An 18663-nucleotide genomic window follows, 5' to 3' on the forward strand; every position below is an offset into this window, starting at 1 on the left:
ATGATTATTTATTTTCAGAGATTTAAATATCTCCCATGTTTATATTCCAAACATTTGTTCTTACCTTTTTTGGTTAAAATATATAATTTTCATATTTAGCATTTAGAGCCAAACTTTCATCTCATGAATATTCCTTATAAAACCAAAGCATACATTATATAGGGAACACAGTTATATATGTAGTGGCTAGATAAGCTATTCTCAGAATATTTGCTCACCACTAATAAAGTTATTGCTGAGAGACTGTAATACCCCAAGCCCTGTATATGGCACATTTACAAAGATGATCTTAGATAAACATCATAGCAACTCCATGTAGATATCACCCTCATTTTATGGATCAGGAAACAAGCTCAAAGAGGTTGATCTACTAGCCTTGGGTCGCATCACTGGGAAGTGGCTGAAATGGGATGGATACTGTGCAGTCTGACTCCAGAAACTTAGTTCATAATCACTTTCTTTGAATCCCTTAAATATTACCCTTTGTGGTGGCAACCAAGTTTGCTTTTTATTTAACAGCTATTTTTGGTCCCCCTGAAGCCTTGGTATAAACAAATATAACACTTAGTGATTTCGTTCTTGGTTCACTTTATCATTTATACATGCAATTTAAAAATACACATTCACAGTAGCAAAAAGGAAGAAGCAACCCAAGTGTCCATTAACAAATGAATGGAAAAACAAAATGTGGCACCTGCATACAATAGAATATTATTCAGCTTTCCAAAGGAAGGACATTTCCCGGGAGCACTCCCACACCTTTCTCTTTCCCTTCCCATTTCCCTTCACCTCCCCCCTAAAAAAGAAAACAAAAAGGAAGGACACTTTGACACATGCTGCAACATGGATTAATCTTGAAAACCATTATGCCAAGTGATGTAAGCCAGTCACGAAAAGACAAAAACTATATGATTCCACTTACATGAGGTACCTGTAGTAGTCAGATTCATAGAGACAGCAAGTAGAATGGTGTTTACTAGGGGCTGGGAGGAGGGGAGAAGGGCTAGTTATTGTTTAATGGCTACCGAGTTTCAGCTGGGGAAGAGGAAAAAGCTCTGGAATTGAATGGTAGTGATGGTTGCACAACAATGTGAATGTACTTAATGTCACAGAACTGTAACACTTTAAAATGGTAAATTTTATGTTATATATAGCTTAACAAAAATGCATATTCATTTTGGCATCATATAGAAACCATAAACTTGATTCATTTTGCCTTCTCTTAAATAGTGGACTTTGGAGTCAGTGCCCAGCTGGATCGAACAGTGGGCAGGAGGAATACTTTCATCGGTACTCCCTACTGGATGGCACCAGAAGTTATTGCCTGTGACGAAAACCCGGATGCCACATATGATTTCAAGGTATGACTTCTTACTTCTTCATTATGTTTCAAAATGATGCCCAAAATATCACCCTTGAATCTTTTAGAGAATTCTCACATGGCTTTAGGTAATGCAAAGGGAGAGGGAAAAAAAACAAAACACCACATTATTTTAAAATAAGACATTCTAGTGAGAATCTTTTTAATGAAGTCACCCATCATATCTGATTGCCTATTTGTTAAAAAAAAATGTTTAAACCATTTTCTAGATCCTCATGAATTTACTCTCATATCTAATTAGGAAACATATTTCTGTTCTGCTTATAGTTTAGATGTTTTGCAAAATATATATACAGATAACGTTTTATATTAAAAGAAACCAAGATATGAATTTGTTGTCTTGGGTCATCTTTCTCTGATTAAAAATAATCAGACTTACTCATTCACATTGCCTCAGGTTTAATTATTAGAGTTTCTTTTCAGTAAGAGAGAGAACCAAATGAGATGTTGGTAACTACTTTATGGCGTTTCTGTAGCCTGTGGTGGTGTTTCATAGAAATTTGATTTATGGCTTGTAATTTTGTATCATAAACTGGTAATTTGTTAATAAATTCCAAGCAGTGTTTAAATAGAGAGGTGAAGGTTGTCCCTTTCTCCAAGAAACCCTCCTCCTTTCTATTCTGCTAGCCAGTAATCAAAAATAATTTTGGGTTCCTATTCCATTAATAGTTGCAATGTCAGGTAACATTGTTGTCATGAATTGTGCTTGAAAGGCAAGACATTAAAATTGGGGTCAGATGAGATGTGGGCACTGTGGGTTTTTAGGCTGCACAGTAGATCTTGGTTGCCACCATAAAGGGTAATATTTAAGGAATTCTAAGAAGTAATTATGAACTAAGACTGCCTAGTTTCCATCCCATTTCAACCACTTCCCAGTGATGCGACCTAAGGCTAGTAGATCCTGCTCTTTGAGCTTGTTTCCTGATCCATAAAATGAGGGTGATGATATCTACATGGAGTGACTATGATGTTTATGTGAGATAATCTTTGTAAACATGCCATATGCAGGGCCTGGTGAATAATAGTCTCTCAGCAATAACTTAATTAGTGGGGAACAAATATTCTGAGAGTAGCTTATCTAGTCACTACATATATAACTGAGTTCCCTATACATAGACTGTATGCTTTGGTTTTACAAGGAATAAGGGATACTCATGAGATGAAAGTTTGGCTCTAAATGCTAAATATGATCTGCCATCTTGGTGCAGATCCCAGGACAACCATGGGCAAAACCTAGGCTGGTTTCATGGCGCGTGGACTTTTTACCAAAGGACTGTAGTGATCATCTTGAAATACCCTCATCTTCCGGATGAGGAAACTGAGGCTGAGGCATCTGCAAGTGCACACTCAGTTAGTGATCTTCTTAGAGTTGGGACTTGAACCCAGATCCCCAACGCTCTGTTCAGAGTTCTTCCCAATATCCAGGGTGGGGCAAAAGTAGTTTTACAGTTGTTTATATGGAAAATAATACAATAGTTAAGAAATAATAATACTAGAATAAACTCTGTTTTGCGTACTCACAGCTGTGAGCCTACTTGTACCCCACCCTGTATTACCGTGCTCCTGGAAGATGTTCTCCTATATAAATCTCCAGTTCACCAACAAAACAGCCTCTGAAGAGTATATGTGAAAAATTCCCTTTTTAAAGAACATTTTTAGCTCTCCATATGTGGGGTTATTATTGAAAGCAGGTCAGAAAGATGCAAACATGGCAGTGTTTTCGGGACCCAGTGTCCCTGAGCATTGACAAAATTATTGGCCTCTTTGGAGAAATGCAGCTCAAAGGTCTGAAAACAAAATAATCCCCTGTAAATTCCTCTTTCTTCCAAGGTTAGTTCACTGTCATAACCTGACAATAATCTGTCTAGAAGCAGCAGCCAAGATAAAAATTAATCTCCTGCCAAAATAAATGTCACTTATTTAAACTGCTGATGATAAGCACATTTAAAGAAATTAATTTGCAGATCCCTTGAGAGGAGCCAGTACAAAATATATGTCCCAGACCAGATATGTGTATCATAATTGGCTACAAGCAAATCTTCAAACTTTAGTCATACTAAACAAGTACTGATTAGTCTACATTTGGGCTACAGATATTTTAGACTGCTTTATAATATACCATGGAGGTTTAGAGTGTCTCAAACTTCTACCCTTAGCTTAGCCGTTTAGCTGGCTGTGTTATGACTGGCTATTGTGCATGTGAACTTTTGTTCTGTGATGTAAAATAGATCCCTGTGATTTAGTTGTTTTCAGTAGAAAAAGTAGAAGAGGACTTTCTTACGGCCAAGCCAACGCTTGGAATTAAACTGGTATCTTGGTCCTCTTTCCTCAGATGATGGCTAAGGAATGTAATTTGGGAACAGTGAAAAATTTGGAGCCCATGCAATAACTCTCAGTGTAGACAAAGCCCAGTGTATGAGTAGCCACAGGGCACGTCATGCTGCACAGGGCGACTTCAGAGGAACTGGAAGGTTCATGTGACTGTACAAGTATCCTGAGACATTAAAGAAGTGAAGGTTCATTTCTGTGTCCTTTTTTTAAAATATATTTTATTGATTTTTACAGAGAGGAGAGAGAGGGATAGAGAGTTAGAAACATCGATGAGAGAGAAACATCGATCAGCTGCCTCCTGCACACCCCCTACTGGGGATATGCCCGCAACCAAGGTACATGCCCCTGACCGGAATCGAACCCGGGGCCCTTCAATTTGCAGGCCGACGCTCTATCCACTGAGCCAAACCAGCCAGGGCCATTTCTGTGTCTTTTATCAAAAAATAAAGAATCCTGATGAGAGACAAGATTCAACCGTATCAGTCATTTAGACCTTAGTGTAAGTTAGTTTGTCAGGAGTGTCATGAGTGTAGGCTGTACAGAGGAGGAAGAAGTCATGGCAAGACTGTAAGCATCAATGGTCACTTGTCACGGGTAAAAGAAGGGACTTGACAAAAGGGTGACAATAAGGAAGATGTGGCAGAAAGGAAGGTTTGGGGGCTCTTGGAAGATTCATTTCAACTACTTCACAGTTTTATCGTGGACCAGAGAAGAAAGCTTTCTTTAAATAATTTTTCTATTTCTTTTTTGGCACCAGGTCTTATCCTTTCTTCTGTGCACTATTCTTAGGAATATGGTTTATCACCAGGAGACAACTGCACAATACTTTGACCTTTAAAACCATTTATTCATTCATCCAATGAATATCCACTGTGTATAAGGAATTAGTCAACTTGTATTGGTATGTGGAGTTTTTGACCAGAAAGTTCACTTGTAAGCTCACCAAAGTTCAAGGGTTTGGTACTGTGTGCTTGGTAGCCCACTTAACCAAGCTGTGTATCCCAGACTCTGAAATCGATGTTATTGGATACTCATGTACTACAGATACTTTCAGCCTAGGAGACATGTTTAGAATAAAAGAGGACTTGAAGGCCACTGAGCTTTGTTAGATTCCCTACCACAAAACCCTTCCTTTAACATACAGGCAGAACATAAGTAGATGAGTGGATTAAAAAGCTGTGGTACATTTACACCATGGAATACTATGCAGCAGTAAAAAAGAAGTATTTCTTACCTTTTGAGACATCGTGGAGGGACCTGGAGAGTATTACGCTCAGTGAAATAAGCCAGTCAGAGAAAGATAAGTAGCACCTGATCTCATTCATATATGGAATCTAAAGAACAAAACAAAATAGATCCAGAGACACAGAAGCATGGAACAGACTGTCAAACCTCAGAGGGAAGGTGGGGTGGATGGGTGGGTGGGAAAGAGGTCAACTAAAGAACTTACATAACTCATGGACACAGACAATGGGGTGATGAAGACCTAGGAGGGGTGGGTGCCAGGTGGAGGGCATCAATGGGGGGGGAAAGTGGGAAATCTGTACTACTTTCAACAATAAAGACAAATTTACAAAAATAAAGGTAGAATGCAAAAGAGAAGAGCGTAGTTTGGTTTTATTATTTGACTTGTTTTATGGTTTGTTATTATGTACTAGAGGCCCGGTGCACGAAATTATGTACTAGGGTCCCTAGGCCTGACCAACGATCAGGGCCGATCTGTGGGGCGACGGGCGGGCAATCAAGGGGGCCCCCCGCTGGCACCAGCCTTGGCTGGCCTGGGGCCTGCAGGCTGGGGACAGCTCCTGAGTTGAGCATCTGCCCCCTGCTGGTCAGTGCGCATCATAGCGACCCGTTGTTCCACCGGTCTTTCCGCGTTCAGTCGATTTGCATTTTAGGCTTTTATTATGTAGGATTCTTTGAGTTGTCTAAGATATCTTTAAAGGCTGCTTTAATTTTTTCTAAAAACTACAATAATTCATTAAAATACGGGCCTGAGTAGAAAAGTAGTCGGAAGAGCTCATGCTTTTTATCGCAGCCTGGTTTTGTGTGATCTCTCCCGGGCACAGTAAGTGCTGCCTGAAAATAGCCCCTCTCTGAGGAGGAGCGCCAGAATCTCCTTGCCTGGTGTGCTCGCTTTCCCCCAGAGGCCCTCCTTTCTTGTTTTCAGAAATTCTGTCAAAACACTTCAAGCAAAAGGAAAGGTTTCATTTCCCTGATAAGTGTGTGGGGCAATAATGAAAGCTTTCTCATTTCATAATAAGCATTCAAGAGATTTGAAATTAATAAAACTGCAAAATTCCTCGGCTGTTTAAATTGTTACTTTTTCAATTTGAATTTCATTTGGTTGGATGGGATTTGTCAAGTAATTTATAGCCCTATACTTACTGCTTTAATGCAACCAGTCACTAAAGAAACTTCTTGGCAGCCAAAAGCCCATTAGTAGGGAGCTGGTTGAATAGACTAGCGCATCTGTCCAGCGGAATACGATGGAACCATTTAGGCAACAAGGCAGTGTTCATATTGAAGTTGGGCAGATCTCAAGATAGCGTGTTCAATGCAAAGAACAACTCACAGTATAGTACACATAACGGAGTCTTATTCTTCCTCAGTCCATTGCTCTATGACGTGTGTGTGGAGAACATAAAATGTTTATTTTATATCTTTCTGTCCTGTACCCACCCCCCCCCCCCCATGCACACAAACTAGCCTTGCTTTTATTTGTTTATTTTTTAAATATATTTTTATTGATTTCAGAGAGAGGAAGGGAGAGGGAAAGAGAGATAGAAACATCAATGATGAGAGAGAATCGTTGATTGGCTGCCTCTTGAATGTCCCACACTGGGGATCAAGTCCGCAACCCGGGCATGTGTTCTGACAGGGAATTGGACCGTGACCTCCTGATTCATAGATCAATGTTCAACCACTGAGCCACACTGGGCGGGTTGGCCTTGCTTTTCTTTTAAGTCAGTAAAGAGATGTATAGTGTGCCCAGCCAGCATCGTTGCCACTTTACCTGACTCGGATGTGCTGGTTGATTTGCCAGTCAATGGTAACTGGTCCTCAGGGTCTGTCTGCACCAGTATTTTTTAAATACTCACTATGTGCACAGCATTGTAGTAGGTGTTCTTTTCACATTACTGGTGTGGAAATGGGCACAGAGGAATTAAGTGGCTTGCCCAAGTCACCAAGCCTGGCTGTCCAGCACGGGCTCTCTCTGCCTCTCAGGGCACGCTGGCCTCTTTCCCTGTGCCACACTGCCTCTTTTTTGTGCTCTTGGTTCGGCCATCTGAACGTATTCTTTTCTTCACATGTTGGGCAGCCCCACCCCCAAGGCCTGCTGCTATCTTGTGCTCCAGTTGCCTGCATGCCAGATGGCCCCCCCACCCGCCGGAAGTGGTGTGCTTGCCTCCGCCTCCTCAGAGGCACTAGAATTTGTCTCTGTTCTGTTTGTAATGCGCACAAGACTGGGCTATTAATCATGCCACAGGCCGGGCGGCACCGCACCTCTGAAATAATGAATTACCGAGCTCCTGCCAAAATGAGTCACACCATGGCCATGAAGGAAACTTATCTCTCCCGGACTCTCCTCATCTTGTTCCTCCCTCTTCCCTTTCTCCTCTCCTGTGATCTGTCTTGCCAGTTGTAATTGGAACATTTTCTCCCGTATTTAAGTTCTGAAGTGTCTCGGGGACTTGCTAATGCACCCAAAGGCTTGCACAAGCCCTGTGAAGGACGCTTATTGCTCTCTAGCGTGGGCAGTTAAGCATAGCTTACAAGCAGCTCTGGGTATATATATGGCCAGGAATATAAATGTTCTTTTGTAAAACAAGAGAACCCCAGCAAAAAAAAAAAAAATGATCCTAATGATGCCGTCAAATAAGGGCTTAAAGAAGAAGCCGTTTCTGGCCTGGTCACGTGACAGGATGCTCAGGAGTCGGGATGGTGTGACCTTTGGTTTGAAGGAGTTGTTTGGGAGCTTGGGCAAAGCCACCTTAGAGGGGATCTGAGATGTTGTGAACTGAATAAAGGCAGCATCTCTTTTCACAGACCCTTCCTGCTTCCTGCGGGATAAATCCAGGCTCACCTAACAACTGGGCCCTCTCTCCATTTCCCTACTGTCAAAATGTGCTTCTTCAAATCATTGCTGTGTGCATGCTATCAGTAAGGAATGCTTTGGGCTATACTTACTTACAGTTCAGAAGTTTAAAGGCAGGCAGTTCAGAGTTGGTGTGGGGCCTCCTTGCTGTCTTTAAAACCCAGGCTGCTACCTTTCTGTCCTGACATCATTAGTTTGTTGACTTATTGCCACATGTTTGTAAGACGGATGCTGTAGCTCGAAGAGCATGCTTTTCTTCAAGGCACGAAGACATGGGGAAGAACTGTCAAGACATCGGCTGTATTTGTCACTTATTTCAGGAAAAGCAAAAGCTTTCTCAGAAACTCCCAGAAGATGTTTGCCTGTGTCTCTTTGGCCACAACTATGTCACATTCTTTTTTTTTAATATATTTTTATTCATATCAGAGAGTAAGGGAGAGAAAGATAGAAACATCAATGATGAGAGAGAATCATTGATTGGCTGCCTCTTGCATATCCCCTACTGGGGATTGAGCCCATGACCCAGGCATGTGCCCTTGACTGGAATCGAACCGGGAACCCTTCAGTCCCCAGGCCGACACTCTATCCACTGAGCCAAACCAATTAGTGCCACATTCTTAATTGTCATCCTTAGCAGTAGGGAAGTCTGGACAAACACACTTAGCTTTCCTATCCTCATAAATGAAGGCCGCAAAGGAAATGGGGGTTGAAAATGTCTGTTGGGTTAGCCAACAAACAGTGTCTGCTACAACCAAATAGAGGGAAATTAGAGAAGGTTAAATTGAACAGGCAAAGGCAGTCTCACCTAATAGTAGAGGAGGAGGAAATTAATATTCTGGAGGCCACTGTGTGCCAGAGTTTGGGCTAAGCAGTATGGATGTATATCATTCCACACGTGGGTGTTTTCTTAAAAAACATAATAAAAGTATATGTCCATACAAAGACTTGTGATGAATGTAGCAGCTTTATTTGTAATAGCTTAGAATGGAAACCCTCCGAATATCCACCTTCATATTTGCACCTCATTTCACAGTACAAAACCACTTGATTCTTGCTCCTCTTGATTATAGTGATGGTTTCACAGGAGTATACATGTGTCAGACCTTGCAAATGATACACTTCAGACATGTGCAGTTAATTATAGGACAGTGTGGAAAACAGTCGAATAGCAGCGATTTCATATGGTTTAAGCCAGAGAGACATTTGAGTGGTAAATTCATTTTTATTGAATTTATTGGGGTGACAATGGTTAATAAAATTATATAGGTTTCAGGTGTACAGTTCTCTCATACATCATCTGTATATTGTAGTGTGGGTCCACCACCCGAGTAATGACAAATTAATTTTTAAAACCGTGAAAGGCATTGTCAGTGAAAGTTGAATGAGGCTCTGACTACTTTGAAGCTTCACAGCTGTAATAGGTTTGTAAAGAGATGACTGAGTGGTTTCCCCACGGGCAGTTCTGAAGCAATTACCAGGTGTAACCAAGTTCTCCTTTGGCAACTGCATTCATGCTTGTGTCTGTGCTTCCTTCTCTTCCAGAGTGACTTGTGGTCCCTGGGAATCACCGCTATCGAAATGGCAGAAGGTGCTCCCCGTAAGTATCTTCCTCTGGGTGAAATCGGTTGCTGTCCGCTCTGCAGGTACTGAAGCTTCTGTGCCAGGAGCCAAGGTAGCTTTACTTCTGCTACACTGAGCCCAGCATGGATTCTCGCTGTGTATTTAGAAAGCAGTCATCTTAAATCAACCATAAATCCATTCATTTCCGAGTGGTGTGAGGATCTTGAATTTATGAGGGAAAAGGAAAAAAGAAAGGGGAGGCAAACTTTGGGGAAACTTACTTGTTTTACAGATTCAGTGTGTAGTTGGTTCTTGAACTATTCTCCACTTACCATAAAACTGGGACCAACCCACAAAGACTGTAAACTCCCACAAACGTCAACACTGATTTCCAGTGCATGCGTTCCACAAACACTGATACCCGACTGCTTTCACTCCTATTAAAATACTGATGTTTAGGTTTTTAGCTTTCCCTACTTATTTCAGGCAGAGTGGCCAGGATCTGGAATATTCCTTGAGATCTGGAATATGCACTGCAGAGAGCCTCTGCCAGGCCATGAGCAATGCCTCACAGATTCCCATGCAGGAGGCACAACTGACCAAGGGCCTCGCTGCTGCCATGCACTGAGGCTGTGCCTCCCAAGGGCCACTCCCCATCAGTGACGAGCATGGCGGGGCTCTAAGGCAGACCCTTTTCAGGAAGACACAGCATTCCTTTGTAGGTAATTTTCACTCAGTTTTGTTCCTTAGTTTCCTTAGATTGTAGCACACTTCTGCCTACTTTTCTCCCTCTCACCTTCAGCCAATCAGATGTGCACAGCAATCTGATGACTCCCTCAGCCTTCCCCAGCTCCCTCCCTGTTTCCTTTGAGGCAGAAATTGCCCCCTCTCACATTTCATAACACCTTGGTGGCTTCTGAGAGGCCCCTAGTTGCATGACAGGTTGTTATGTGCATGTGGTTCTTTGTACCTTCAAGTCATCACCCTAGAGTTGATAGAATTTATCTGTAGCTTGATTGATTTGGAGTCTTTGTGGACAACTTCCCCTCATCCACAATGCTAAAAGGCATTTATGAATCATAAAAATAATATATCACAGTCACAAAACCATATTGTCACTCTTGATAAGTAGTTGAAAGGGCCTAAAAATAAGCTTCAACCTACAGAATTCTTTAGCTTTGGGGGAGAATATATTCTTCTTCTAGGCACAAAGGAAAAGATACTCCCAGATGTTTGAAAAGTAAACTAGTGAAATATTGTACTTAAAATAAGAACGTTTGAGTGCTTTCACTATAAACAATAATGTCATGTTTACAAGTTGAGATATTTTTATAATTTTCCTTCCAGACTTCATTTGCCTTGATCCTGTGGGCTTCCTGGGGCCAGGAAATGAAATGAAACAAAAAACCATCATAAACCCTGAAAAGCCATTTAGGATATTTGGAAATACAGAGGGAAAGGTGTCTGGTCTAGTGTTTTATACTCCAAAAATCTATGTAGATAACATTGTATTTGGATGAGCCTTCAGTGTATAAGAAAAAGACCATGGATTATAAAAAATCCTTTGTTTTGACACTTAAGGTTTTACTCATTAAATAACTTCATTTCCCTTGATGTTGTTACCTTGACGTTGTTTACTTTGAATCTTAGATGATTATTTATAATAAAGGGAAGGTTGTGGACCCTTTAACTTCGTTTTCTTAAATATAAAGTCAAAGTAGACATGTTACTCTCTAGCTGAAACGTGTTGTGTTTTACGAGGCTTGTAGTTAGCCATCAGCTCTAAGTGCTCACCAGATGGAGGCTGTGTGATCTCTTGCCTCTGCTCACTGGTCATGCGTGCCCTCGGGAGCCATGTGGCGGCATTGGCTGCACAGCCAGGATGAGCTTGGCGTGCGTTTGGCCTCCTGACTGGAGCTGGCCCTTGTCTGGTCTCTTGCAGCTCTCTGCGACATGCACCCGATGCGAGCCCTCTTCCTCATCCCCCGGAACCCCGCACCGCGGCTGAAATCTAAGAAGTGGTGAGTTTGGTCTTCAGTGTTTTACAGATCCAAGGGCAGGGCTTTTCTGTGATAATTTTTGGGGGGGATTAACTCCAATACTTATGTCCTGCTGACAGGATTAGACTATACACACTAAGACTTGGTGAGTGAATTTACATATGGAAAATTCCTCTTAAAATTCATATTGAGTAGTAGCTCCCCCCTCCCCCTTATCCATGGATTTACTTTCTGAGATTTCAGTTACCCGCAGTCAAATGCTGTCCAAAAGTATTTTATTTCCCCAACCATGGACATCATCATGACTCCATGATCCATGATCACCCAGACCAGGTGCTCCTCCCTAGTCTAACGCTGCAACACAATGCCTAGTCTTTCACCCCACTTCATCTCATCACATAGGCATCGTGTCATCTCACATCATCACAAGAAGAAAAGTGACTGCATTGCAATAAAATATTTAAAAAGAGAGAGACACGCAGTCACATATCTTTCATTGCAGTTATTATTATAATTGTTCTATTTCATTTTTAGTTGTTGTTGATCTCTTACTGTACCTAATTTATAAGTTAAACTTTATCATAGGTATGTATGTATGTATGTGTAAGTAAGAACATAGTATATATAGTGTTCTGTACTAACCGTAGTTTCAGGCATCTGCTGGTGGTCTCAGAATGCATCCTTGTGGGAAAGGGGATACTATTGATTTGCATAGCAGGTCTTTATCCCCACACCTTTAAGGTAAAGAGCTCTTAGCTAAAATGGGTAGTCAAGCCCAGCCAGCATGGCTCAGCAGTTGAGCATCAACCTATGAACCTGGAGGTCACAGTTCGATTCCAGGTCAGGGCACATATCCAGGTTGTGGGTTTGATTCCCAGTGTGGGGCATGCAGGAGGCAGCCCATCAATGATTCCCTCTCATCATTGATGTTTCTGTCTCCCTCTCTCTTCCTCTCTGAAATCAATAAAAAAATATATTTAAAAATTAAAATTAAAAAAATATTTGTAAAATGGGTAGTCAGACCTAAGTAATATCTCTTCTGGCTGCACAGCTCAGAGTGTGTGATAGTTCAGAGAGTCAGCCCGTTAGATTGGCTGACTTTTCTTCTACATTTTAAGACAATAATTCTCTAAGTGCATACCCACACCTGGTGGTATATGAGATGATTTCATAGGTCTGTACATGAACATTTATAATTTGGGGTTTTTCTAAGCTTCTTATTTGGGGTAGTGATATAACCTTGCCATTTAATAAACTTATTCACATAAAAAAGTGACTTAAAGTAAAATACTAAGTGGATTCTAGTATGGGGTTATAATGGTGCAAATTATTAGTATGAAGTTTGGGAAACAGAGTTTCACAGGGTGGTTGGACTTCTGACATGTGCTTATGTGAGGGTCTTTGTGCTTTATCAGTCTGTAACAAAAATGCATCACTCCCTCCTTTACCCCTGTGGCTGTGGTATCCTCCCTGGTGGTGTATTCCTGATTCCCCTTGTACAGGGTCAATTCCTGGACCACCTATGAGCACCTGTCCTTTTCTGGGCAGTTAGAGCATGAGGGACAGACCCTCTGCCCCCTCTCATGCCACTTCATGATCAGGCCCTTGCCCGGAGCCCCTCCTGTTTCTCACCCACCCACAGTTCCACCCTCCACTATTCAGAGAACAGTCTTGATCAATATCAGCCACCCAGGAATGGCACAGCCATCCAGGCGGAGTAGAGACAGGCACACTGCACCAAGGAAGGGAAGGAGACCGCCAGAAGGGCCGGCAGCCCTGGAGTTGCCAAGGCTGCAGGAAGAGAGAGGGAGAGTTGCTATTGGTAACGAGGAGGCAGAGCATCCTCCCCTCCTGCTTCTCTCTCCGAGGGTCACTGTGATGTGAGACCATTCTCTCCCCAGCAACAGCCTTCCATTGGGCACCGGCACAGCATGTGATCCCCCTGTGCTCAGGCCCTGCTTCCTCCTTTCTCCCTGGAACAGACTCCGGGGGGAGGAGGCAACTCAGTTCTGTCCCCTGGAAGTGGCAGTGGCACTACGGAGCCTTCTGCCAGGTTTCTGCTTGTCCTTCACACCCAGCCTGCTGTATACAGTGGGCTCCACTCACCCTGTTCCTTCTTCTCTCCCTGCCCTGCCACTGGACAGCTGTTTCCAGCTTCCCACAGCCGACAAGTGGGTTTTCTTTCAGCAGCTGCACACCATATTTCAGAAATATTAGCAAACATATCTACGGCATTTATGTATGTTGATACATGCACTTACATGTGGTAGGCACTGTTGTAAGTATTTTGTATGAATTAACTCATTTAGTTATCACAACAGTCTTTTGAGATAAGTACTTAATCTCCCTATTTGCAGCCAGGGAAACTGAGGCACAGAGACGTTGTATAATTTGCCCAAAGTCACATAGGAAGTGATGGAGAAAAAAAAGGATAGTTCTGGGAAATACAAATTTTAAAGGTCAAATTGCATGTAGGGAGTCAGTCCTATGATTACCAAAAACTTTTAGCCTGGCTGGTTGTAATGATTAATGTAATAATCTTTCGGGCATTTTTAATTCCTTTAACACAACTTAATATATAAACAGGAAAAATCTGGTAGGATCAAGTGTTCAGTGACACTAGTATTATAAGAACTCGTGTCTCAGACTATAAGCACCAATCATTAACATTTATCTCTCCATGCCAACCCTTGGGAAATTAGTATTACTAATCTTAGGCATTAAAAAAAGACAGAACTAAATTACTGGCAGCAGAGACTCTAACAATAAAGTTATATAAATGTGCTTTAAGCCCTTAAGACCGCTCAGCAAATAGCCAGGTAGTGTTCAACATAGGTGGTGTTTTTAGTTTTAATTAAATGTGTAATTAAGTATATTGATTCTTTGGTCACACTAACTTAAATAAGAGACGATGAAGCTTTCTTTGAAGACTTGTAAGTAAGCATTATTTTCTCTTCAAACACAGAACATTTGAGGAAGATGCGGGACACGTTGCCAGCTTTGTGGTTCTGCATCTTGGCCCACCCTTTGGACCCAAAGTTGTTCTCTTGAATATCTCTTGAGGTTCTTTCCCACTGGGAGAGAGTCTGGAGAAATGACCCTGAACTAGGCTGGTTCCATTAAACATCTTCAACACATTCTCATCCTGGAGATTTCTCTGAGTTTTTGAGGTGTCAGTACTGGGGAATGGCATGGACATTCTTTTAAGTCTGGATCTCATTTTTAAATTGGGTGTGATTTCTTGTATTTATCATCCTCTAATTAATAGCTGATCACTTTGTGAGAAATGAGCACTTCCTTCTAGTTGAAAGCAGGAAAAAGAGAACTGCCATTTGCATTCTTTGTGAATATTTAATAGCTTTCTGTCTGTTTTGTTTTCATCTTCCTAATATTGATTTTCTACCTAGAGAAGCACCGTGTGGAGTTTGTTTATTTCTTTATGCAGGTTAACCTCATTCTCTTCAGTTGGTTCCTTAGGAGAGTCCATTAATTCATTATGGGGTGGTTTTTTTCAAGGTCTCTCCTTAGGTGATAATCACATTTGTGCCTCCACAGATTTACCTGATGGGCCTGAGAAAGACAACATAATAAAACAATATCTACTCTCCAAGCCCCCCTCTGTCCCTCACAAACACAGATTTGAAGGTAGCCCTAGGGCAGGTCTTGTCCAATAACCATCTGTGCATCATTTGTTTATCAAACATGGCAGAGCAGGTAGTGTGATCATGAGACAAATATGACTCAAGCACATCCAAACACAGGATTTCCAGTGTGGAGGAAGCAGGTATGGGCTGGAGGACCGACAGGGTACATAGAGTGTCCATCCTGTTATCATGATTTATAGTCCAGTCCTGATTCATCCCGAGTTGACCCCAAGCATAGCAGGTTACCTTTACTTTTATAAAATGTTTTAAAAGCTTGGGCATAGTTTAGAAATTTAGGGAGGAAAAATATCAATAATTCAGCACTTTCAAAACATGGGGAAAGGTGAGAAACTGCTTTGACCTGGGCAGGACTAAAGTGGTGCATATGCGAAGGTCCTCTCACATTTGAATCTTGAGGAACACGTTCACCATTATAGGCCTTAAGTAAATACAACACACACACACACACACACACACACACACACACACACACACACACACACACCGAGGGCCTGCTGGGAAACTTGGGAAAGGCTTGCTCCTGGAATGCGCTCCTGTAAGGCCACAGTGCTCACAAGAGGGCGACAGAGAGCACAAAATGGGTTCCCTCCCGCTCTGAGCAGGGTGGGGACAGTGAGTAGGGTGACCAGGGTTCTGCCAAGGTCTCTGAGGTGCTGTATTAGCAATGGAACACCTTGGACAGGCATGCTATAGAGTCATGAGCTTAATTATTTATCATGCTGGAAATTCTTGGAACTTCCGCTCGTGAATCATAGCTAAAGTCCATTAATTTAGACCTGCTGCCCTAATCATTGGTGTGGTACCTCTCACCAGCGCTCCCCTGCCCCTGTGTGTCTGTGGCAGAGGGTTTATCTTTGAGGAAATATTGCCTTCCTAAAGGGAGGTAATTTGCTTCTGGGTATGAACTTAGTCCCTTAAAGTGAAGTTTCTAAGTCCGTGGGTTGATAACAAGCTTATACATACATCCTGTTTTAATTGGAAAGCAAAGTTCAAAAGTGACTCTGAAGTTACCAGTTAAAAATTCTGCCAGATCAAGTTCACTTTCCCATAGGAGAATCTTGCCCATTTTTACAAAATGGACCCCTCTATCCAATGTTGGTTTTACTTTTTCCACCTTGCGTTTTCTGCCTCACTTAGATATCTCACCTCAGTGTCCCCTGACATACAGTGTGCTCACTCCCAACTGGAGTTTTTCACGGATTTTATACCTCCCTGAACTGTCCTTTCCCCAGAGTGATTTCCTCCTGATTCTTTAAGACCCAGCTGTGGTTCTCCCATTCCCATAGAACTTCCAGGTATTATTCCCAATGGGCTCTTGCTTTCTCTGATTCCTGTTGGTTTTCTGTGAGATATTATGTATGAACTGTGCAAAAAAAAATACTTTCACATATAATCACTGCCATGGATGGCATGAATGGTGATGATGCCTTTATACCCCATTGTACCTAATAAAGGGCTAGACTTATTTTGTGATGAGTTGATCTCTACGTTGGCTGATTGGACCTATTTTCCTTTTTCTAATTTTTCATTCTAGCATTTCAAAAAATGTAAGTTTGCCTTCCTTTGGATTATCTTTTAATCTGTGGTTCATCTCTTTTGTCTGGCAGGTCAAAAAAATTTCAGTCATTTATTGAGAGCTGCTTGGTAAAGAATCACAGCCAGCGACCAGCGACAGAGCAACTGATGAAGCACCCATTTATACGAGACCAACCTAACGAACGACAGGTCCGCATTCAACTCAAGGACCATATCGACAGAACAAAGAAGAAGCGAGGCGAGAAAGGTTAGAAGCACATTTGTATTTCAGCAAGGGAAACAAAAGACGGAGTGAGCCCTGCGCTCTTGATATATTTGGAGGTGACCGTGGGGATTTCTAATGGGCCTGCATTATTCTTTCGTGTGAGGGGCTGCCTCTGAGATCACAGCCTGTGGGCATCAATGAGGTGAGACTGCTGAATGGAATCTTTCATGAGAGAATAGAACTGAAATACCACCTTTTCCAGGCACTGAACAAAGAGTCGTGTTGAGTGATACTATGAAGTGGTTTAATATGACAAGTGGTTTTCTTAATTCAAATGAATATTCATGTTTTGAAGACTAAAGATCTACAGAAGACAGACAACCTAAAAAATCTAGTTGACATTTTTCGGTACTGGCAGTCTTCAACATTTAAAGAATTTGTGCACTGAGGCTCATTTCTAATTTACTTATTTGGAAGTCAGAATAAATGTTCTTATCGTCTCAGTGATATAAAAGAGATTGCCAGGCTTTTTTTTTTGAAGCTGGAAGATCATTTAATGCACTTCTTTATTTATAGATTCAAAAACTTATCTCTCGTGGCTCTGGCTGTTATACCACACTGTTTTTCACTACATCATTGGAAAGGACATCAGTCTAAACTTGAGGTCCTAGGACTGTTTGGATAGAGACTCAAAAATTCCTTAACTAGCATCCTGACCAATGTAAACATGCATGTGGTCTGGGGCAGGTTTTATGCCTACTTGGGTTGGGAGGTAGAAAAGTTGAGGTAGGGAATGAAGGGGAGAGATGCAGAGAATAGACAGGTGAGTTCTCCCTGTTGGAGGGGGAAGCTGGCAGTGAAGTCGCAGTAAGGAGGCCGTATAGAGCTGGCAAGGTGAGCACTGAGTGTGCAGGGAGTGGAGAATAGAGAGGAAGGCCAAGGATGGGGATGGGAGGAACTTGGTGATACGCTTTTCCTCGCCTCGATCCTCTCCACCTCTCTCTTTTGTTCTTCACAATCCAGAAGGAGTAGTGAAGGTGATGGGCAGCATAGGACAGGGTTGCTCTCTTTTTATTTGGTTTTCCTTCTTCTTTGCCTCTGAAGTTAATTTCTAATGTGGCAAGGTATGAGCAGGGACCCAGGGGGTGGGGTGCTGAGCAGTGTAGGAGTCAAGATTAGGCAGAGGAAAGATCAGCAGAGGGCTTGCTTGGAGAGGAGGAGAAATCCTCGTGAAGGTTCGAAAGAAGAGATCCTCCTTTGCTGCCAGTCAGAGACTCAGGAAAATGTGTGATCAGGTTAGGTTCAGAGCAGGAGGTTATGAGGCTCAACCCAAAAGGAGGTCCGCCTCCAGTTGTTTGTGATGGAGAAGGACAAGGTGTCAATCAGAACCAAGGAGCTGGGGGCGGGGCAGCCCAAGCTGGAGGAACTAGGCATGAAAAGAAACAGGTTAAATGATAGTCAAAAAGGACTAATTTTTTTCAACTGTTTACTTATTAATAGTGGTCATGGGCCACTCTGTGAAGTCAAAATTTTAAAGGAAATATTTTAGGGTGGTATGTCAGACATGCAACCATTCAAGGCCACCTTCTCTAAAAAAGGAAATTTCTTTTACTGTGGGTACATAAAGTAGGTTAAGTGCTCAGAATTTTGTTTTCAGACTCAAATATTAAGTTCAGATTCTAGCTCTACTCTTTGATAGTTATGTGAACTTCCCCCAGTTTTCTAATCTTTAAAATAGAACTGGGTTTATTATAATAATTAGTGTTGCCTGGCATTGTTGCAAAGATTAAATGCGATGGTACGTGTAAATCGCTTCATACAATGCCTGGCACATAGACATACTTGATAAAGATTGGCTATTCTTATTTACATGATTCTTTATGGAC

General features: G+C 41.9%; 1 protein-coding gene across 9 annotated transcripts in view; it reads left to right on the forward strand.

The window, feature by feature from the left end:
• TNIK (TRAF2 and NCK interacting kinase) overlaps positions 1-18663 on the forward strand; it is a 280941-nt gene that overhangs the window by 167371 nt on the left and 94907 nt on the right. For all 9 annotated transcript variants that reach the window (XM_014455950.2, XM_023753889.1, XM_023753886.1 and 6 more), the window contains exons 7-10: positions 1231-1361; positions 9354-9408; positions 11314-11392; positions 16644-16819. In XM_014455950.2, coding sequence (XP_014311436.2) covers positions 1231-1361; positions 9354-9408; positions 11314-11392; positions 16644-16819 — 441 coding nt within the window. The remainder of the gene's footprint in view (positions 1-1230; positions 1362-9353; positions 9409-11313; positions 11393-16643; positions 16820-18663) is intronic.

This window comes from Myotis lucifugus, unplaced genomic scaffold (assembly GCF_000147115.1).
Source record: "Myotis lucifugus unplaced genomic scaffold, Myoluc2.0 scaffold_53, whole genome shotgun sequence".
Taxonomy (NCBI): domain Eukaryota; kingdom Metazoa; phylum Chordata; class Mammalia; order Chiroptera; family Vespertilionidae; genus Myotis; species Myotis lucifugus.